Below are 21,684 nucleotides of genomic sequence, written 5' to 3'. Positions count from 1 at the left end.
TGCTCTGTAGCGCCGACCAGACGGCAGCATTGTGAAGAGATGATGGCTTGGATGTGAGAGGTCCAGGGTGATTTTCTGAGCCCTTTTCCTCACTCTGGATGTATACAGTTCTTGGAGGGTGGGCAGGGGCGCACCAACGATCTTCTCAGCAGTTAGAATCGTCCTCTGTAGTCTTCTGATGTCTGACTTTGTGGCTGAGCCAAACCAGACAGTGATGGATGTGCAGAGGACAGACTCTATGACTGCTGAGTAAAACTGTTTTAACAGAGTTTGTGGTAGGTTGAACTTCTTCAGCTGATGTAAGAAGTACAACCTCTGCTGGGCTTTTTTTAGCAATGGAGCCAATGTGATTGTCCCACTTCAGGTCCTGAGAGATGGTGGTGCCCAGGAACCTGAATGACTCCACTGCTGCCACAGTGCTGTTCATGATGGTGAGAGGGGGGAGTGCAGGGGGGTTTCTCCTGAAGTCCACAATCGTCTCCACTGTTTTAAGCGTGTTCAGCTACAAGTTGTTATGACTGCACCAGACAGCCATCTCCTCAACCCCCTGTCTGTACGCAGACTCATCACCATCCTGGTTGAGGCCAATGAGTGTGGTGTCGTCTGCGAACTTCAGAGGTCTGACAGAAGAGTCCTGGGAAGTGTAGTCATTGGTGTACAGGGAGAAGAGCAGTGGGGAGAGAACGCACCCCTGGGGGGCACCAGTGCTGATTGTGCGGGTGCTAGATGTGAGTTTCCCCATTCTCACTAACTGTTGCCTGTCTGTCAGAAAGCTGGTGATCCACTGACAGATAGAGCCAGGAACAGATAGCTGGGTTAACTTTGTCTGGAGCAGTGATGGGATGATGGTGTTGAAAGCGGAGCTGAAGTCCACAGACAGGATCCTCACATAGGTCCCTGGTCTATCCAGATGTTTCAGGACAAAATGCAGCCCCATGTTAACTGCATCCTCAACAGACCTGTTTGCTCTGTAGGCAAACTGCAGGGGGTCCAGTAAGGGTTCTGTGATGTCTTCATGGCCACTGCTTTGAGAGCGACAGGTCTGTAGTCATTCAGTTTGTATTCGTACCGCCGAATGAATCATGTCTTGATGCACTTCAAACATGAGCATATTTGATATATAAATGTTTGTCTTTACAATTCCTCCTTGTTTATATACATTGTGTGACCATAGAACACTTTCTTTTCATTATGTTATAATTGGAATGATATCTCATAAAGATGCAAATTAGCTGTTGAGTGGACAAAGAACCTCTTCCCTGCTCAACTCTGATTGGTCGATTCAAACTCAGGTGGGCATGCCCTCTCATGGGGTTAAATATCGAGCCTGCTCTGAAAACCCTCTCTTTTCTCTTCCTCTCTTCTCTTCTGCGCTAAAACTTGTTTCGTGGCGTCTCTTCAGAGACTGCCCTCTCCCCCCCACTGGGGGAGAAGAAGGAACAATGGACTCTGCTGCCACGTGGCTAGGCCATGCGGCCGATCACGAGGCCCGCAACTTTCGGCAGGACTTGCCTTCTGAAACCTTTTGAACAATTCCATCTCTACATGCGCATACGGATATCAGTCCAGCACAGAGCTTGCAAGTATCCATTTCTAGTCTGTGCCTCTTTGTTAAAGATGATTTTTATTGGTGTTCAGAAATCGCTGCCATGCCCTCTCTCTCTCTCTCTCTCTCTCTGTCTCTCTCTCTCTCTCTCTCTCTTTCTCTCTCAGCGCTTCCTAGCGCATTTGTGTTTCATTTAACGTTATTTTTTTTATGCGATCGTCATTGTTTTGTTTACCATGTAGAGTAGAGTTTAATAAACAACCATATATATTCATTTGTGATGGGTTTTCTGTATTCATGCTCACAAGCCTGGTCCCTTTTACTGTGTCTCGATTTACGCTACCTTTGCTCTAAATCCTGTTTGGTAAAGTCACGTTACTTATGGCCATGAGATAATGTAAAGTATATAATATCATTGAGGCATTTGCTGGACGAATGCATACAAGTATTGTTGTGCTTTATATTACTAATCAGAGACCGTAAAATATGTATATTTGATCACGATTATTATACGTATTTTCCTTTGAGCTAAACTAATTCCTTGACTGAAATTGATGTTTTAAATAACTCATTTCATGGATATGATCTTGAAAGATCTGGTGGAGAACCATATTTGGTGAGCTTTGCTCATCAATATAATAACGTTAGCTAAAACCGCTACACTGGTGAGATGCCATCTGGGCCTGGTGCTTTTCTTGTCTTTTGTTTCCTAAAGACTCGGCACACATCCTCTTCACTGATCTGAAGTGCAGGAGATGGGGTGACTGAAGGTGATAGGTGTTGTGTAGAATGTCAGAGTTGGTGTGAGGTGTAAAGTTAGCATTTTCAAATCTGCAGTAAAAGTCATTCAGATCATTGACCAGGTGTTGACTGCCTGCAAAATTGGGGGATGGTGGCTAGTAGTTAGTGATGTCTTTCAGGCCTTTCCACACAGACGCAGGGTCGTTGGCTGAAATAATAACATAATAACATAATAATAACATAGTCCGGATGTTGTTGCTCGGTGTGTGATCGGCTTCCCAATTTTTTAGAGTAGTTTCTCTTAGCCACTCTGATCTCCTTTGTCAATGTGTTCCTAGCCTGCCTGTACAAAACTTTGTCCCCTTTTCTGTAGGCATCCTCCTTGGCTTGGCGAATCTGTCTGAGTTTTGCTGAGAACCATGGTTTATCATTGTTGTATTTTAAGGAAGTCCTAGTAGGAATGCACAAATCCTCACAGAAACTGATGTATGATGTTACAGTCTCTGTGAGCTCATCCAGATTGGTGGTAGCAGCTTCAAAAACACTCCAATCAGTGCACTCGAAACAGGCTTGTAAGGTCCGCTCTGATTCGTTGGTCCATCTTTTAAAGCGGCCGTATCTCAGACAGTTTCTGCATATCTCATGTTAATCTTGAGTACTTACAGAATAGTATCACACCCTTCAAATATCTGTAGAGTCTTCGGTTTGATCACATTTTTAGTGAAAGTGAAAGTGACCTATTAGTCAGATATCGTGACCCATACCCGAAATGTGACCTCTGCTTTTAACCCATCCAGAGAGTAGTGAACACACGCACAGCAAGTCGTGAACACACGTACACCCGGAGCAGATTTTAAAAGACAGATACAGCTGTACGATTATTTCCGAAAACATATGACGCGTGTGTGAGGGACATCAGTTTCGCTTACCGCATGCGGTTCATGTCCGGCATCTTTTATCACTGGGACCGCCGTTCCAACTATCAGATTCAAACGATCTCCAAATCCAGCGTTATATCCACCATTTATATAACATTCATCACCCAAATGCAGTGAACAAACAAATACAGCTGAACTTCGCGAACGTAGTGCTCTCACTCTCTCCTGCACGCAAATGAAGGTGACTTGTGCGCATGCTCCTTCTCCCGCTCTCCTTGGTTGAAGCGTGGGCGGGAGAATTGTCCAATAATGGACTAAGAAAAGTTGTTACGAAACAGATTTTCATGTTCGAAAAAAACTTTCCGAAACCTGTACAAACGCTGGGGAAGTGTATCGAGCACAGAAATACTACGCCATACGTCCAATTCGTTTTTTGACAAGTTGACCATGTCAAGCATGAGATGACAACACGTTTAACATCGTAAATCACTCAGAATGCATGAAACACTGTTGCACGGCCGCTTTAACAGTCCTTACCATAGGTTTGGCAGATTTTTGTTTCTGCCTGTAGGCTGGGATAAGGTGAACCAGGCAGTGATCAGACTGTCCTAAAGCTGCTCTAGGGACAGAGCGATATGCATTCTTTATTGTGGTGTAGCAATGGTCAAAAATATTTTTGTCTCTGGTAGAGCATGTGATGTGTTGTCTGTATTTTGGCAGCTCGAGTGTAAATTTTGACTGATTAAAGTCGCCAAGAATAATAATAACAGAGTCCGGATGTTGTTGCTCAGTGTATGCTCGGCGAGCTGTTGTAACGCCATGCTCACGTGCGCTTGCGGTGAAATGTAAACACACACTTGAATGAACGAGGAAAACTCTCGCGGTGAGTAAAAGGGCTTACAGTTAATGAAGAGTGCTTCTAGGTTGAGACAGCACATCTTCTTCATCACTGTTATATCTGTACACCACTTTTCATTGATTTAGAAACCAGTGGCGATCCGTGACTCATCTTCCGGGGAAGCAGTAATGCGAAACTCAGCAAAACATGTATTTAGCCCATGTGTGTGTCGCGTCATGTCAAAATACGTGCCTGCTGCAGACGCGTCGAAGGGGTTTTTAATAAAAGAGATGCTCGCGTTTGCTAGATACTCGCTTGGTCTCATGTGTAATCAGAGTTAAGTGTTAAAGCAGGGTCTTCTGAACGCGAGCGTCTCTTTTATCATAAACCCTTTCGACGAGTCTGCAGCAGGCACTTATTTTGACATGATGCGTGATGCACATAGGTTCACGTGAAGCGCTGAACGCATATTTTGAATTCCTGCTTCCCCTGAAGAGGAGGCACTGATCGCCACTGGTAGAAACATACCCCACCACCGCGCGATTTCCCCATTGATTCTGTGTCGCGGTCCGCACTGAACAGCTGGTAGCCGGGCAGATGTAGCGCGCTGTCCGGGATGAAGTCATTCAGCCACGTTTCCACGAAACACAAAACAGCAGTTTGAAAAATCCTTATTTGTTCGGTAGAGTAGAAGAAGTTTGTCCGTTTTGTTTGGCAGAGAGCGCAGATTCGCCAGATGTATGCTAGGCAGCGCAGTTTTAAAGCCGCGCTTTCTGAGCCTGATTAGCGCGCTGTAGTGATGGGAAGTTCGGATCATTTTACTGACTCGGACCTTTGAGTCTCGTTCAGCAAAATGAACGAATCTTTTTTCAAGTCATATCGTTCATCTCGTTCATTTTAGCAAAATATAATTAAGATGTTACATGTTACTTTCCTAACACATCTACTACTTATGCAAACGTTGATCACATTACAAACAATACAAAACTATAATGCTATAAGAAACAGAAAAGATTAATTCATTGTTTACCTGGGTCTTTAGTCTATGATTAGCTCACCTCACCTCTTATCTGACAAGTCCTCGGGTTTGACTCGTTCATTCACGACGTGACAGCTTCGTAAGCTAAACCAATGCAGTCAGAGCCGGAAAGAGAATTGATTAGTTCACCTCTCGAGTCTTCGGGTTTGAATCGTTCGTTCATCACGTGACAGCGTCGTAAGCTAAACCAATGCAGTCAGAGCCGGAAAGAGAATTGATTAGTTCACCTCTCGAGTCTTCGGGTTTGAATCGTTCATTCATCACGTGACAACAAAGTAAGCTAAACCAATGCAGTCAGAGCCAGAAAGAGAATTGATTAGTTCACCTCTCGAGTCTTCGGGTTTGAGTCGTTCGTTCATCACGTGACAACCCATCACTAGCGCGCTGGCTCGCTTACCACGCTTGCGCGTCCTGGATCGCTTTAGCAGCGCTGCTACGCCTCCAACTACGATGTTAAGTAAAACATCCGAATAATCAAAAACCGGTAAAAGATCAGATGGTGTGCACTGCCGAATGTTCAGCAGTTCATCTCTTGTGAAATTGATTGTATAGGAAAAACATAAAACAGGACAAACTAACAAAAACACTAAAACTGGAGAGCTCCACACTGAGGCAGCCATCTGCGGCGCCATCTTGTTGTATACCATAATATAATATAACACACCTAGTTCAGTCATATGATGTAGAACACATATAGTATACTACGGATATAGTATAATAATATAACATGACACACGTATTACATTTACGCAGACGCTTTCATCCAAAGTGACTTACATTGCATTGTATTATACATTTGTTTCTGATATGTGCAATCCCCTGGGATCAAACCCATGACCTTGGCATTGCTAGTTCCATCCTCTAACCACTGAGCCACAGGAAAGCACAGTAAAGCTCGTATAGTTTAGTCAGTACCACATATATAGCACACTACACAGTATAAGACTATACAGTAAACATACAAAGTCATATATTGTAACATATAGTGTAGTCATGTGATATAGTACACATATAGCATAATCATATAACATAACACACATAGTTTAGTCAGTAGCACACATATATTATACTTCACATTGAGTATAGTATATTCATAATATAACACACATGTAGTTTAGTCATAATATAGCACACATGTAGTATACTACATATAGCGTAGTGATGAAATACATCACACAAATACTATAGTAGTACAGTTAATGTAGCACACATATATTTTTGACTACTTTTGTGAAGGTATAGTCAGGTTTGGACCACTTGGCCACTATAAAAAAGTTATTGTACGAAAAAGAGAGAGAAGAATCTTTACAGTTTTTCTTACAATGTAAGAAAGGAACAGTTCACCCAAAAATGAAAACTCTGTCATATTTCAAGACGTCTTTCCCTATTTTGTCTCTGTGGCACATTTAGCAAACTGGAATAGGAAGTGTTTTGTCATCTAGTGACAGGTCAATCCCATCCCCATCTGTCTCGCTTCCTCTCTTTACCTCCTTTTGCCGACCTCTCTACCTCCGCTTCCCTCGCGGGAACAGATGGCACTGGCCCAGGGGTTGATCTCCTGGGCTTTTGCCAGCTTGTGTGCTCCACACCGTGGCCCTTTAATCTAACATATAAAACCTGGGTCAGTGCCCCATCACATCAAATCGGACACAGGGTGAGAGACGAACAGGAGGGGAGCGTGATGAAAGGGAGGGAGGGAGGGAGGGAGGGAGGGAGGGAAGAGACGAAGAGAGAAAGAAAGGGATTTTGACTCAAGAGCAAGGCAAGGAAGATGAAAGACGGGATTAGTGAGAGATTATAGACACAAAATACATAAATAAAATACAGAGAAAGTGAGAAACTAGAGATATATATAAACACACACACACACACACGCATGCACGCACGCACACACACACACACACACACACACACACACACACACACACACACACACACGGTTACTCTGGTACTGCAGAGATGAATCATATTCCAGCACTAAGAGATAACAGCTGCGCAGACGCATTCGCATGCAGGCTTGATTCAGACATTTTCAGAACTGGACAGACACGCCCTTATATACATATACAGATGCAATATAAATGTGTGTGTATGTGTGTGTCCCAGGGCCGGCCCAGCCTCTGTTAGTGCCCTAGGCAAGATTTAAGATTGCGCCCTTCCTATACAAAATAAATAAAGATGATTTTTTTTTAAAAGCAAAATTCATATTTATTTAAATATAAAATGAATTGTGATTAACATAAATAGGAAGTAAATAAATAACAACTACAAATATTTGTAATAAAAATGTTTCTAATTACCTTCTCATTGTTTGAAAATAATGTTGCAAATAAAATAAATTGTTTTCTCAATAATAGGCTACTGAATTTGAATATTAGAGCTCATAAAATGAATATTTGATTGTTATTATTATTTAGATAAGGGTTAATGAGAAATTGTGTTTATACGTTTTGTCAACCTCTGCACAAATGCTGTTTTGGATTTTCTTAAATAAATGGCACATGCTATAGTGCCGCACGCTTTTCAGTTCACTTAGTTGAAAGCAGTAAAATACAGCACGCATCAGTGTTACCAGTAGAGTGGAAATAAGCAATTGTAACTTATAATTTGCACCTCTATATTGCAACATTTTCATTATCCCCACGGAGATAATAAACCAGACATGTGTGGGTCAGGCCATTAGACACACACATACATACTTTATACACACCCAATACAACGTTTTTTTTTTCTGTGGAACGCAAAAGGAGATGTCTGGCAGAATGTCCTTTAAACATGATACAGTACTGCATATGACGTCTGTTCTTTTTTTTAGGTTGAATGCAACTCCAAGCTAGATCCAACCAACACCACATTCCTGAAGGTAAGAATGGAAAAATACCACAAGCATTCAAATAAGAACCTTCAAAGTTATAAAATGCATTTGTAAACCTTGTATACTTGTATTTGTTGCAGATGGCTGACTCTGGTGGAATGCCTCAGCTTACACAGGTCAGACTGCTTCGATATCTCACATCAGACTCTGATATTCTATGTTAACTGTAATGTAGCTTTTCTGTGGCTCAGTGGTGATAGAGCATGGCGCTACCAACGGCAAGGTCATGGGTTCAATCCCAGGGGATTTCACATAGTCAAAAACAAATGTATAGTACAATGCAATGTAAGTCGCTTTGGATAAAAGCGTCTTCCAAATGCATAAATGTAAATGTAAACTGTGCGACTAATGTGTGTCATATAAAAATACGGATCAACTTTTATAAAATAATAAAATACCGATTTTTTTATTTTAAACAATGATTTACATTTTCATTCCCACAGCCTGGAAAACTCACAGAGGCTTTCAAGTACTTCCTACAGGGGATGGGTTACAGTAAGTTTGAAACTTTCTATTTTTATCAATTTACTAAACAAAAAATGGGGACCAATTTTTACAGTATGTTTCTAATCCACTCTACCAAAGTAAAACCGATCCAGTAGTTTCAGGGTGTGTTTTCTTCCTTGTGTGTCTATATCCTAAGAGTGGATGTGTGCGGGTAAGTGTGTGTGTGGAGGGTCCAAAATCATCACTTGCTCATTTGTATCAAATATTTCTAATAATATTTGGCTGTGGTGATATTTGGCCACTTTATTAGTAAGAGCAACTTAATACAAAAATAAAAACATTATAATCACATTATAATCAAAGCTGCAATCTGTAACTTATCGCCATCTCTGTTTGAAACCAAAAATTGCAGATTACTTTAAGTAATTATACTTTCATTGGTTAAAATCAAATGACATCAAAGTGACATTTCCCGAAAAATCGTACGTGACAGCTCAAATTATAAATCATTGTTATAGACGGTTTCATCAGACGCACATGCCTGGCGCAAAGTTAACTTCCGGTCTGTGTTTGGTTGTAAGTCGCTTTGGATAAAAGCGTCAGCTAAATGCCTAAATGTAATAATATAACAATTTAGTTTATATTTTATTGAGATTAATTTGATTGTATATTCATTGTATTAAATTAAATTAAAACTACTCAACAGTCATTGATTCTTTGCGGAGGTCTACTGGAAGCTAAGTTTGGGCCACATTAACATTTTGTTTATGTTGTTGCCGGTGAAACCGTCAATAAGTGAACCGTAGTGTATTGGAGAGATTTTTTACATTATTGCTCAATAACTGATTTTATTTATTTTTAACAAAAAAATACAGATTGTAGCTTTATAGCAAATAGGAAAGAGATCATTTTAATGGTAAATTTCGGACCCTGTGTGTGTGTTGTTTTGTTATAATATCTACCCTATGTGTATTTTCCTGCCCTTTCTTAGTTGCGTCTATTAAGGATCGGAGAATGAGTGAGGGGCCAGGTACTTGCTGTTTTGTGTTTACGCCTGCCCTCTTTCTCATCCCCAGCCCTCATTCAGATGGCACATGTACTTTCAGTCCCCGATTGAGTTGATCTACCCGATTGATTTCTGAGTTTATCTGACCCTGAGTGATATTTCCATTCATTCATTATTTTCTTTATGGATCAGTGATTTTTCCCCAAGAGGAAAAATATGCCTTGCGCTCCTGCACACCGCAGTCATTGAATGGCCTTTTATGCTCTTTGCATGGCGATTATTTCCAAACGCCAGGTTTATACAAAGTGTTCATATTTTGAAGTTGTAATGGTAGAATCATCTTTGTTTCTCTTGTGATTTTGTACCAAAAGAAATTATTTTTTTATTGCTATGACCAGGTCATCAGATATCATCTTTTGATTTCAGAATTACTAAATATTGATGACAGATGACAAAATGTTTGCTTATAATGTATTGAAGAAACAGACAACAAAACAAAAGTACTGCTTAAGAAAATGACTTTGCATTGAAAACAAAGACACTTAAAGGAACAGTTCAACCCAAAATAAAAATTCTGTCATTGTTTACTCACCCTCGAGTTGTTCCAAACCTGTATAAATGTCTTTGTTCTGATGAACACAGAGAAAGATATTTGGAAGAATGTAGGAAAGGAAACTACCATGACTACCATTGTCATTTTTTCTACTATGGTAGTCAATGGTGGCCAAGAACTGTTTGGTTACAAGCGTTCTTCCGAATATTTATCTCTGTGTACATCAGAACAAAGAAATGTGTACCGATTTGGAACAACTTGAGGGTAAGTAAATGAAGATGAAGGTGAACTGTTTATTTGAAGCTGAAAATTCAGCTTGGATTTGTGTGATCAATTTTTTTTGTGGAATGTGATCGGCTTGAGGCTGAAATGATTAAAGCTCAAGCATGTCATGCTGGCTCCTTCACAACACGTCATGCAGCCCAGCCTAAATTACCTCTCTATTTACAACTATTGACCTGTCTCTGTCTCACTTTCTCTCTCTCTTTTTCTGCCAGTGCCTTCCGCCAGTATGACCCGTCTCGCTCGTTCGCGAACAGCTTCTCTGACCAGCGCTGGCTCCGTGGACGGCTCCCGCAACCGCGCATGCACGCATTCAGACAGCACCGAGGGTGTCGGGCAGGTCAGCCACACCATGGAAGTGTCCTGCTGAGCCCTCGTTCATGTTCTCACACGCACACATTTAGAGAGACGTGACACATGGAAGAAGGGCCTGAGAAGAATGGAGAACTCATATTACTTTCATTCTTTCTTTCTCAGCCATTCGTTTTCCATGTACTTTTCTCTCTGTATTTTTTTCAGTGTTAGCCCACTTAAAGAAACAGTTCACCCAAAAATACAAATCTGTCATCGTCTACTCACGTTAACGTACTTATGTCCAAGCTTTGTTTAAAAAATGATGCACTCAAGATTTAGTGAATACTGATATATCACTGAACGGTTCATTTGTATGGACAGCTTCTAGTCCGCATCCACTTTCATAGTACAGGAGAGAGGAACTCAGACATTGTGCTTAAAGAAAGTCGTAGATATGAAATGACATTAGAGTGCGTACTAGATGACAGAATTTTCATTATTGCCTGAACAAATTCTTTAACCTGTAAAATAAAGACGTGCTGTCTTCCCTCTTAGAACAGTGTTCGATTCTCCCCTTTGTAACACCATTTATTTATCGCTAAGTGTCAGTATATCTGCACCCTTCGCTTGCTGCCTCTGGCCTTCACCTCCAAAGAAAAAACTCGAAAAAGTCCCATCAGCCCTTGCTCTCGTTCCTGTCCTATGACAGTCTTTGTGGAGTAACTGATTGGTGGGTCGCAAGTAGAGGGAACGGTCATGAGGAAGAAACAAAGCTAGAGGAAGAAGGGGGGGTTAAAAGATTGATCCAGAGAGAGAGATTAAAATAGTACATCGTAACCAGGTTATGCTCTCCCTCTCTGCCACGAACGCGAAGCGGTTGTGTTGTTGAAAGGGCAAAAATCAACCACCGAACAGCAGCCTTTGGCTTATCATCTCAGGTCATTCAGTCATTTTGAAGTACGTGTATGACCACGCAGGATAAACAATTACTTTTCACTCCGTTACACAAGGCGTGATGTTTTTATTGTTTTATTATTTTTTAGTTCAACGCTCTATATGGCGGCTGTAGGAATGGGAAGTCAAAATGTGAGTGAATATAAATAACTTTACAATAGAAACATCAGCTGCTTAATTTGCACTGAAAAGTGGCATCCTTTACGAAAAATAACCATTGTTTTTATTGTAGTAAGAGTAATAACTGTTTTTTTTGCCGATTGATTACCATTTGTATAACTCCAGTTTTACTACAAACACCATGGTTAAACTGTAGTTACTATTTTTGGTTACCATGGTTTAACTAGTAACATGTTTTTCGTTTTTATTCGTAGTAAAACTATGGTTCATTTTTCTAAGGGATAGACATTTGCTGACCAGCATGAATTGTATAAATAAAGATGGCTACAGAGTAAATTGGTTTGCCTTAAAGGGACATTGAAATTTAGCGGCATCTAGTGCTGAGGTTATGAATTGCAACCAACGGCTCAGTCCACCCCTCCCTTTAGAAGCACAACGGTGGCTGACACAGGACAAAGATGTCGTCACGTTTTCACTTCTTTGCTGAAAGAGATATTTACGAATTTACGAAATGCGCTCTGTAGAGCAGGTTGTCCGTTTAGGGCTACTTTAGAAATACCATGGCGAATTCCATGCAAGGGGACCTGCGGTGTATGTATAGATATAAAAAGATAACAGCACCTTTAAGTCAATTTTCAATAAAAGCAAAAAATACTAAACAAAGACTACAAAACAAACGCTATCACTTACTCTGTCACAAACTCAGATGAACATACCTTTCTTTATCATCTGGTGACGACGCTGTCTTCAGTTTAAGTACTCATAATCTTCATTTGAGTAATCATTCAATTAGTATACTTGTGGTAGTGTGCACTCCCTGTCATATGAAGGGGGCTTTGATTGGGATCGGTTCTGTACGGTCTCCCTTTTATAGACAATCATGTTGTGACCCAAACCAAACTGGAACCGTCGACTGAGGCAGAGCCTCTACGACGGGGTTTGCCGCTTTCATTAGGGTACATTTCGGCATTAGCGATACATGACTAAAGCTTCAGGTCTCTCTTACAGCACCCAGCCCTGCACAAAGAATATACCAAAGTAACTGAAACAAACACACACACACACACACACACACACATGCAAATGCATGCATGCATATTCCCAGATGAGGGCTGAGCGCTACAAGGGAACAAAGCTTTTGTAGGAACACATGCATGACAAGAGATTTCATTCAAATATGACTAAAATTGATGCTTGTTTTATAATGTAGGTCTATACATTTACATTGAGTTATTTTTTTTATAATTCATACTGAATGAATGAACGAATGACATTGCATTGTGTAATAATGACTGACACGAACTCTGAGCTGATTTGCTGATGCAGCTGCCTTATTAGATTTCCTAAACTGTGATGAAAGAGGGCCTAGCACCCGTCGAATTTCCATTCCACACATTTGCACTTAGCATCTTTTGTCTTGATTGTCAATTTTGTGCAGAATCTCTCATTTTCTGGGGTGTTTTCCGTGTGTGTGTCTATAAGGGGCGGGGCTTTCTGGAGCACCGTTGCTCCAAGCACGGAATGTAGGGTACAACCCCACCCCCAAAAATCCCAAACCCTAAAACCACAAGGTGCCCCGCCACTCATAAACACATCCGGGCGCCTCAAAGGGCTGTCGACCCAGGCAACGCAAGGCTGGGCGTTATACTGTACAGAGAGAGATGAATGCATGATAAGAGAGGGAGAGATTGAACGAGAGAACTGCCACCGATGTCGCCAGACTCTTCAAAATGGGACGTGAGCGAATCGGGAGGGTGAAAGCCAAACGCAAATGTAGCGAAAGAACACATGCTGGTTGGGTTTCCTCCTCAAGACTGAATGGGTGCGTTCTTTCCTAGTATTGATTTGCATGAGTTTTTGTGTTTGTGTCGTTTTTCTTTATTTAATGTCTGAAGTATGCAGTCGTGAGCTCTTAATAAGAGACAAGGAGCATGCCACAAGCTCACCTTTCAAAGGTGCACTTTTATCCCCGATCCCTGCTCTCTGCCTGGGGCCCTGAATGTATCGAGTCCTTTGGAAGTGCTGTACAGTATTGTCAATGTGGCCCCATATCACCTTTACTCAGAATCTGAGCTCACACCAGTGTATCCTGCCATACCTGCCTTCCCTTGCACCCTTTCCCTATGGATATATGTTCTATGCTGTAGATATTTGCTGTTTTTAGGGCAGAAAAATCAAATAGGTCTCTACCACTAGCCTTGTCGTGTGGAACATCATAAATTCAATTCTCTATTCCTTTTTTTCTATATAAATGTAGCTCTTATTTAACCTGGTGTTGCATCTATTATTGTGAGGATTCAATGAGTATTATTAATCATATGATTGCAGTTATTTCAAATAGCCATTGTTTTATATTGAGCAATAAGTTCTTTGTGTTTTTTTTAAGGGAGGCTGGTTGTTACAAATGCGTATACAGAAATAGGATTCACTTAACCTGCTCTGCCATAATAAAGAAAATACAACTAATGTGTTAAAACTGTGTAACATGTACATCTATATAGCCTTCAAGCTGTTACTGTCTGTGTACTAAAAAAAGCTGAACGTGCATCAAATAAAGCGGATGTGTAAAAGAATGAAGTGTGCGGTTTTTATGCTTCCTGTAAATGTTTTACTATATAATATTTGGCACTCAAGAAAAGTGTAGCCTATATATGCGTGCCGTTTTAAACTCTGTACTTACCAGTTTTACTTCTAGACTTATTTTAGACGGTTTTTTTTCCTGTCAGTGCCTGTATTACCTGCTGCGTTAGGAAATTCACGACGACCATCGGCCAATCAGCGCGGTTGTCAGGCAGAATTTCAACAAGTACACCAATCAAATTAAGGTAGGATCACTTGACAAAAATGTTTATCATGATATTAAAAATCTTTTAATCCGAGGTATGTTCAATATTTGAAATTACTTCAGACAAAAATATAATTGTGCCAACATATTAATTTATTTAATTAGATTTTTTTTATTTAAATACAATTTTTTTAAATGGATTACTTGGACCAAATAATGAATAAAAAACAGCCAATCAGAGCACCAGCATAGATGGAAATTCCTTAAATACTGTTTAAAAAGCTTCTCAAAAAATGTTTACAATTTCGCAAAGGGTAAATACTGTAAAGATGCTAAAATATAAAACAGAGTTCATTTATTTTGGACGGTTTAGTAACAGCCTAATTCCATACAGTTAAAATTATGTTATTCCATGGTTTACTATTATTTTAAAATGTGAAAAAAAAATAGAGAATGAGTGAATGATCCTTAACTTTTGACCGGTAGTATGTTGAAGGCACTGCACAATAATTTGCTTTAGCATTTAAAACTAGAATTTTAGTCTTTGTATATTTAGTAAGACATACTATTAATGGCATGGGCACAGAGTACGTGGGGTACTTTTAATAAAATGAATATGTCCCATATACTTTTTTTAGGAGCTTTGTTCACTTGACATTTCTGCCCCCTCACTTCTGAAATGTTGGATTTGTCCATGAATAGTAGGAAACCATAACAAACTGTTTTCATTTGCATGCAAGCGATAGCATCAACATTTTTACTTGGGTTTAAAAACACCTTCTGCCCTGAATAGAGATTCTTTAACTGAAAAAGTGTAAAGAGGACATGACAATCTACTTCCTCCTCAGTGTAGATAGATTTTTAAAATAGTATCATGAGCGAGATTAAATTTACTGAAACATGATTTCATATGTAAGAATGTAGGCATCACTGTACACATACAGCAGATGATCTCTGGGGTCATAATTCAGAAACTGAATATTGGTCTGCATCTTCTTAATGTGAATTCTCAAATCGTAGCGCTCTGTGTTAGTTTTGGTATCATAGGAATAAAAGATCTCCTCTGTGTCTTTGTCCAAGTAACGGGTGGCGTACAGCACGCTGCACACCATGAAGGTATTTGTGATGGTTCTTTTGTGCAGAGTTGTTGACCAAGTTTGCCCCAACAGAGGTGGAGTGCTAGTCTCAACTTTACTGATAACTACATTTCCAAAGTTGCTTGTTGTAGCATATATAGCATACACACCAAATTCATCAGTGGAAAAATCCATATCTGTATAGCTATATGTTGTGCCAATATGTGCAAATGGATACACGCTGTTGTAACCAGCATCTTTAGGTAGTGCCACGGTACTAACAGTGCGAGTCGTCATATTAAACTTACAGACATTGAGTGTGTTGTAACAGTTATAGTAAAGAGCATTTCCATACATGACCATGTTTGGACCCTGAATTGTGTTAGTTGTGGGGTTGGATCTTGATATGTATGTATCTGTAGGTCCTACGCCTAATAAAATCGTACTCATACTGTTGTATTGGCGAACAAAGTGGCCAAACACATTACTGCTGGACAGCACCACCAGCCAGTACTTGTTCTCGTCTCCTGGAGCTGGATTTGCATCCCTGCCCCAAGCGCCAAAAGTGTAAGAGGTCCCGTATACCGTGAGGGAATAGGTTTTAGGTCCAGACACACTGACTATCTTCCCCAGACCACAGTGACCTAAAAAAAATAGATAAAAAAACGTTTCAGGTGCGGCTAATAATAAAAAACTCAAAACCAACTAGTTGTGTTTTACCCTTTTCCGGAGAAATTGTTGGGGTTGGTGGTGTAGGCTTGAGGTCGTTTTGGCACTGCTCAAGGTCCCTCTTGATACGCTGATTCTCACGTTCTTTCTTTATCACCTGCATGTTGTCGAACTTCTCCAGCTCCACCATTGTGTCCTTCATGTTCTTAAGCTTTCAGAAGAATCACACAAATGTGTGCGTGTGTTGTTGTTGGTATAAATAGAATAATAATCAAATAAGTCCATAGAAAAAGTGCTCTTGTGTAAGTTACCTGAGTTTTAGTCTCTATGCTGAGCTGTTGAAAATTTCTTGTGGTTTTGTTGAGTTTGTCCAGGAGGTCCTGAATCTCAGCTAACTCCAAATCAATGATGCGGAGCGACACGGCCCCATACACGTTTCTGTCGTCCTCTTTCTCCAACGTCTTCACGTTGTCGTCCAGTTGACTGATACGTTGACGTAGACCCAGCACAAGTCTGTCACTCTCTAACATCTGCAGACATTTATTCAACAAACACATTCAGCAGATGCTTTTTGTTGTAAACACTACAACAAAATCAAAAAAGATTATAACCGTTATCAATAATATTTTTGTTTTGAAAAATGCAGATGTATTTTATAATCCAGATGCATGTTAACGCTTCGATTTTACAGCTAATGTCATTCGCATCAATACCTTTTCTGAAGTGATGGTCCCAGTGCATCGTGAGACAGCATTCTCTACTTTCCTTAATTTGTTCTCAGGGAAAGCGGGATCTGTGTTTTTTAGATCACACACACAGTCCTTTCTTCTCATTTCCTGAAGTGATCAAATCACAGGACATTAGATAATAAAATGCAAAACAACAAGACATGTTGGTTGACTAAAACTGTGTTGTGATTCTTCGGGCATACATGTATACTCAACAAAACAAGTCTCCTATTATCGTTTGAGTTTTAATGTTTATGTCACAATGTTTTTTTAAACCATTAAAATAAATATTTTTTAAGTCAATATGCACATATTTTAAATGACAATATTTTTTGAAATAATAAGGAATTGCCACTAATAAGGGAGAGGAAATTTTATCGTTCTTACCTGCGAAAGAAATTGAGGAATGACGATCATCAAAATGATTATTTTATTTTGATTCATGGTTTGACCAGGAGCAAAAACCACTTTGTCTGATAGCACTGCAATTCAAAAGCCGGACTTACAAAAAGCAACATTTGTGAAATGGACTGAACAATTTTTTTCAGAGAAATTGTGATGAAATAACTGATGAAATAATGAATTGAGAAAGACTTTTTCTTTGGCAGGTAAGATTATCTGATTTCGTAACAGAGTTTGCTAAAAAAAAAGTTCTTTTTTTGTCTTTTTTTAATTAACTGAATTGGTGGTAAAATAAAAATGTATTATTTTTAGGATTCACTTTATTGCCATTGAAAGCTAAATGTGCTGTAGCCTACATCTAAAGTAAAACTGATCACCAAATGTCAACCTGTCTGTAAAAATCTAAAATTATTAAAAACATTGACATATATTTGTATTTCTGTAGGCCTCACTTTTATCTGAGTTTGTAGTTAAAACTTGAGGGACCTCAGGCATGGGGTCAGCAGAAAGTAAACCAGCCAGTTCAGTTCATAACATGTTTTCTTTTTCCCCCACTATCTTTTTATTAACTTTTAACATGTTGGCGCAAACAATCTTATATAGTGCAAGCATAGTACACTAAAATAAAATTTGTTTTAAAACAAACATTTTTAAATTTTTTTCAAAGATTATGTAACAAAAGAAGGTGTAGATGAAAAAAACATGTTTTCTTATCTCTGTTGCCACTATGTGCAAGGGAGTGAGAAACAGAAAAATGGACATTTAGTTGTGATAAGACTTTGCTCAATCATAAATTTCAAAATGAGATTTTCGACATAAAACCACAATGTTGAAACACCTTGTGTTTTAAGATGTTTGTTTTCTGATATTTTTGTTACGATGCTTTTTTATGTTGTAACGCAACTCTTTTGTAATACTAATGTACTATTTGCATGAATACAGTTTAAAGCAGAACTGATTAGTTTCTGGCACCATTCAGCCATCATGCTCCCATATCTGTTGCTCCTTACAGTCATAGTAAGTTTTTCTTTTCCGTATTCTGGATTAGCTGGAAGGTTTCTGCAACTTCTTTGAATTCATTTCATTTTTCACATCACTAATCTGCATATACTTTTATAGTTTTTAAATTGTTTATTACATATTTCTCACGCTCTTAAAAATAAAGGTGCTTAAAAGTTTCTTCACAGCGATGCCATAGAAGAACCATTTTTGTCTCCACAAAGAACCATTCTGCCAAAGGTTCTTTGAAGAACCATCTATTTCTTACTTTTTTATAATCTGAAGAACCTTTTTTCGCCACAAAGAACCTTTTGTGAAACAGAAAGGTTCCTCAGATGTTAAAGGTTCTTTATGGAACCAAAAGGTTCTTCTATGGCATCGAAGAACCTTTTGAAGCAGCTTTTTTAAGAGTACTAATACTGTCCATTACTGCACAATAATATTTGTTAAATTACACATCGCAGGTTTTGTCTAATTAATCCGTTTTTTTTGCACAAGAACATTTCTTTGATTTAAAAAAAACCCTAATCGTAACAATTGTAATTTCAATAGTGAAAATACTGAATTGAAGGGAAACTGTGTGCGTCTAGTTGTCTGGTCAGGCTCAGAAATTTCCAGGTCAACAGGACAACGATGCTTGTGTGTGTGAATTAAGCAGTTCTATCTGGGCTTTCCCTGCCAAACGGTTCGAGGAAATCGAAAAACAGGTCAATATCTGCGATGACAACCTGAAAGACTTCAAGGAGAAGGTGAGAACCCATGTTATATTACATCTGTGTTAATATAGCAACAAATATATTTATTAATGTGAATGTCTTATAATGTCAATGTATCATTTTAATAATATGGCATTATATAAATATAATACAATATGACATATTTAACATCTTCATTATCAAAAGTAATAAAATAGGAACAAAAGAATGGAGCAAATGTTTGCCAACAACGAACAAATTTGTGGCGTAACTTACAGATAAAGAACAACATTGTAGAGCTGCCAAAGATGGAAGCCACTCTTAAGAACATCGTAGAACGTTTGAAACCCTTTGAGTATCTCAACACCAATGGCCTGTACAACGCTCTTCACCTGCGGCAGCTGAGCCAGGAAATCGAAGCGATCCATCAGACCGCCAGTGAAGCACACCAGAATAACCCCAACAAAGAGACGCTTAAACTTCTGAATGAGGTAGATTTCCTTCATTTTAAAACTTGGCGGACTAAGCTCTGTCAGATTCAAAAAAGCTCATAAAGGATACATTCCGAACGTTTGTTTATGTATAGCTTTATGACATCAACAAAATTATGCAAAGACACGTTGAACATATACTTTTTGTGTTTCTCTAAGTTGACTAAAGCAAAGAACGACATCCAGAGTATGAATAAGGACAATTTCTTCAATCTCGAGACGATGAAAACAAGGTTACGTGACCTCAACAACAGAGCACAAACCTGCAAAACCATACCAGATGATTTTAGAAGTAAGTACTTATGTGACTCTCAGTGGTAAGTGGGTAAAAGTGTAAATGTTATAGGCCTAATGATATTTTTTTCTTTATGAATCTTTATTTACATTTACGCATTTGGCAGATCTTTATAAAAAACTCTTATGCTTATGTGTTTAATGCCCAGAACCCATAAGAAGTGTTTACTGTACTTTTAAAGCAACACATCATCATGTGACTTATACATACTATTCTACTTACAGGCTCTTGTCATCAGCGTATCATGACCAACATAAGCTCTCCAATTGTCACCAAGCTTAATTCCGTCAGTAAGTCATATATCTCTGGTGCTTGGGGGCGAGATGCTAAATTAAACAGCAAGCAGCTCTACTGGGAGCATTGTCTAGTCAGTGGACACAAGCATGGCAACACAATCCGAATTTACAAATCATATGAAGATTTCATGGGCAACAAAAACTACAAAGACGAACCGATTGCAGCATCTTACAGCGACAAGAACGCCGTCCAGGGCTCTGGCACTATACTGTACGACAACACTGTGTTTTACCAATGCTACAGCAAAGCTGAGATTTGCAGCTTCAATATTACAACAAAGACGACCAAGCGTATAAATCTCGATGGTGCTGGCATCGATAATAAGTTTCCGTTCTGCTACTACAGCTGTCGTGATTGGACAGACATCGATCTGGAAGCAGATCAAGACGCTGTGTGGGTGATATACGCCACAGACGAGAACCACGGCAACATTGTGTTGAGTCGCTTGGACCCGGTGGAGCTCAACATCACACATACCTGGAAGACACATCTGTTTAAGAGGTCTGTCACGAGCACTTTTATGGTGTGCGGGGTCTTGTATGCCACACGCTATGTTAATACTTACCAAGAGGAGGTATTTTATGCCTTCGACACACTCACTGGTCAGGAGATCAACACTCTTTCTGTGCCTTTTGAGAAAGTCGCAGAGGGAATAGCCAACCTGAACTACAACCCTGCCGACCAGAAACTATACCTGTATAATGATGCCTATCTGTTAGCATTTGATGTCTTCTTCTAAAACATTGTCCGACAACTTTTTTATTGTTTAAAGTAAAATTACACATCATGGATTTGTTTTGTAGGGTGACTGGAATTTGATTTGTAGTCTTCCACACAGTCTGCAATAACAAGTACAGTTTTTATTATTATGTGACTTTTAGCATTTTTCAGGTGACAAAATTAATTGTTTGATCAATGAATTAAATAAATGTGTTTCGTTGGTATTTTATTATTTTATGGAACCTGAATAAAAACATGGATTGAATGCACTGAGACGTCTGCCTATTTATATGCATGCATGAATATCAAATGTGTGTACAGACCCAAACATTTATATAAAACCTGTACTATTTTGTTAATAAATTGTAATAAAACGTGTAAAAGGTTGTCCAGTTTCTGCTCGTGCTTTTTACAACCGGAGGCTCGTGATTTTTACGCATCGACACCGTCAGTGATGTAGTACGTTTTGCAAAGACAAGCCTACATTTTATTTCATTTTAATTAACATAAGCGTGAATGCACATCGCTTGACAGGTGGTAGTCACAATCTAGTTAAAGTATGGTTAAAGTCCCCGTGAACCGTAAGTTGCGATCGTTTTAACTTCCGTATTTTGACGTATTTCCGAATGAAATAGAATTTCTAATAAGAAAAACAGTGGGCGTGGCTTTTGTCTCACTCTGCGATTTGATTGGATGTATAAAAACAGCCCTTGCCTTTTGAAATGGAACTGGCAGCAGACTGACAGTTGAAGGGGAGGAGTTAACGGATGCTCCGCCCAAGCCATCTAACATACGTCATTTAAGATGCATAGTCATTACAGGAAGGAAGTGCATTTTCAGATTTTAACTAAAGCTTATGAGGGCACACACATTTTTAAAAGAGAATGACCCACATTGATAAACTATTTACAATAAACCTTACAATAAATATTTCATGAAAAATTGGCATTGTCA

The 21,684-nt window shown here is 39.2% G+C and overlaps 4 protein-coding genes across 10 annotated transcripts in view; 2 read left to right on the top strand and 2 right to left on the bottom strand.

Moving 5' to 3' along the window:
* Positions 1-5,306, bottom strand: part of ccdc135 (coiled-coil domain containing 135) — a 175,672-nt gene extending 170,366 nt beyond the window's left edge. The window contains exon 1 of the mRNA XM_057329080.1: positions 5,034-5,306. The gene's annotated coding sequence lies outside the window, so the exon portion shown is untranslated. The remainder of the gene's footprint in view (positions 1-5,033) is intronic.
* Positions 1-14,146, top strand: part of ndrg4 (NDRG family member 4) — a 40,281-nt gene extending 26,135 nt beyond the window's left edge. For 5 of the 7 annotated variants that reach the window (XM_057329089.1, XM_057329091.1, XM_057329092.1 and 2 more), the window contains 5 exons: positions 7,858-7,905; positions 7,998-8,033; positions 8,361-8,412; positions 9,356-9,394; positions 10,421-14,146. In XM_057329089.1, coding sequence (XP_057185072.1) covers positions 7,858-7,905; positions 7,998-8,033; positions 8,361-8,412; positions 9,356-9,394; positions 10,421-10,575 — 330 coding nt within the window. In that variant the 3' untranslated portion in view covers positions 10,576-14,146. The remainder of the gene's footprint in view (positions 1-7,857; positions 7,906-7,997; positions 8,034-8,360; positions 8,413-9,355; positions 9,395-10,420) is intronic. The other 2 variants (XM_057329090.1, XM_057329093.1) reach the window with 1 other exon arrangement.
* Positions 13,979-17,936, bottom strand: LOC130551482 (olfactomedin-4-like). The gene is made up of 5 exons (XM_057329087.1): positions 17,219-17,936; positions 16,817-16,939; positions 16,415-16,633; positions 16,155-16,314; positions 13,979-16,078 (listed from the first exon to the last, which is right to left on the bottom strand). Exons 1-5 carry the CDS (start codon positions 17,273-17,275, stop codon positions 15,249-15,251), a joined length of 1,389 nt encoding a protein of 462 aa, XP_057185070.1. The 5' UTR covers positions 17,276-17,936; the 3' UTR covers positions 13,979-15,248.
* Positions 17,937-18,007: 71 nt separating this feature from the next.
* Positions 18,008-21,663, top strand: LOC130551484 (olfactomedin-like). Its single transcript, XM_057329096.1, has 5 exons — positions 18,008-18,250; positions 18,823-18,981; positions 19,206-19,418; positions 19,578-19,710; positions 19,938-21,663. Exons 1-5 carry the CDS (start codon positions 18,218-18,220, stop codon positions 20,747-20,749), a joined length of 1,350 nt encoding a protein of 449 aa, XP_057185079.1. The 5' UTR covers positions 18,008-18,217; the 3' UTR covers positions 20,750-21,663.
* Positions 21,664-21,684: the final 21 nt, after the last annotated feature.

Source organism: Triplophysa rosa, linkage group LG3, assembly GCF_024868665.1.
Source record: "Triplophysa rosa linkage group LG3, Trosa_1v2, whole genome shotgun sequence".
NCBI lineage: Eukaryota > Metazoa > Chordata > Actinopteri > Cypriniformes > Nemacheilidae > Triplophysa > Triplophysa rosa.
The sequence above is the reverse complement of the archived record's forward strand: the minus strand, read 5'-3'. Positions and strand labels throughout refer to the sequence as shown.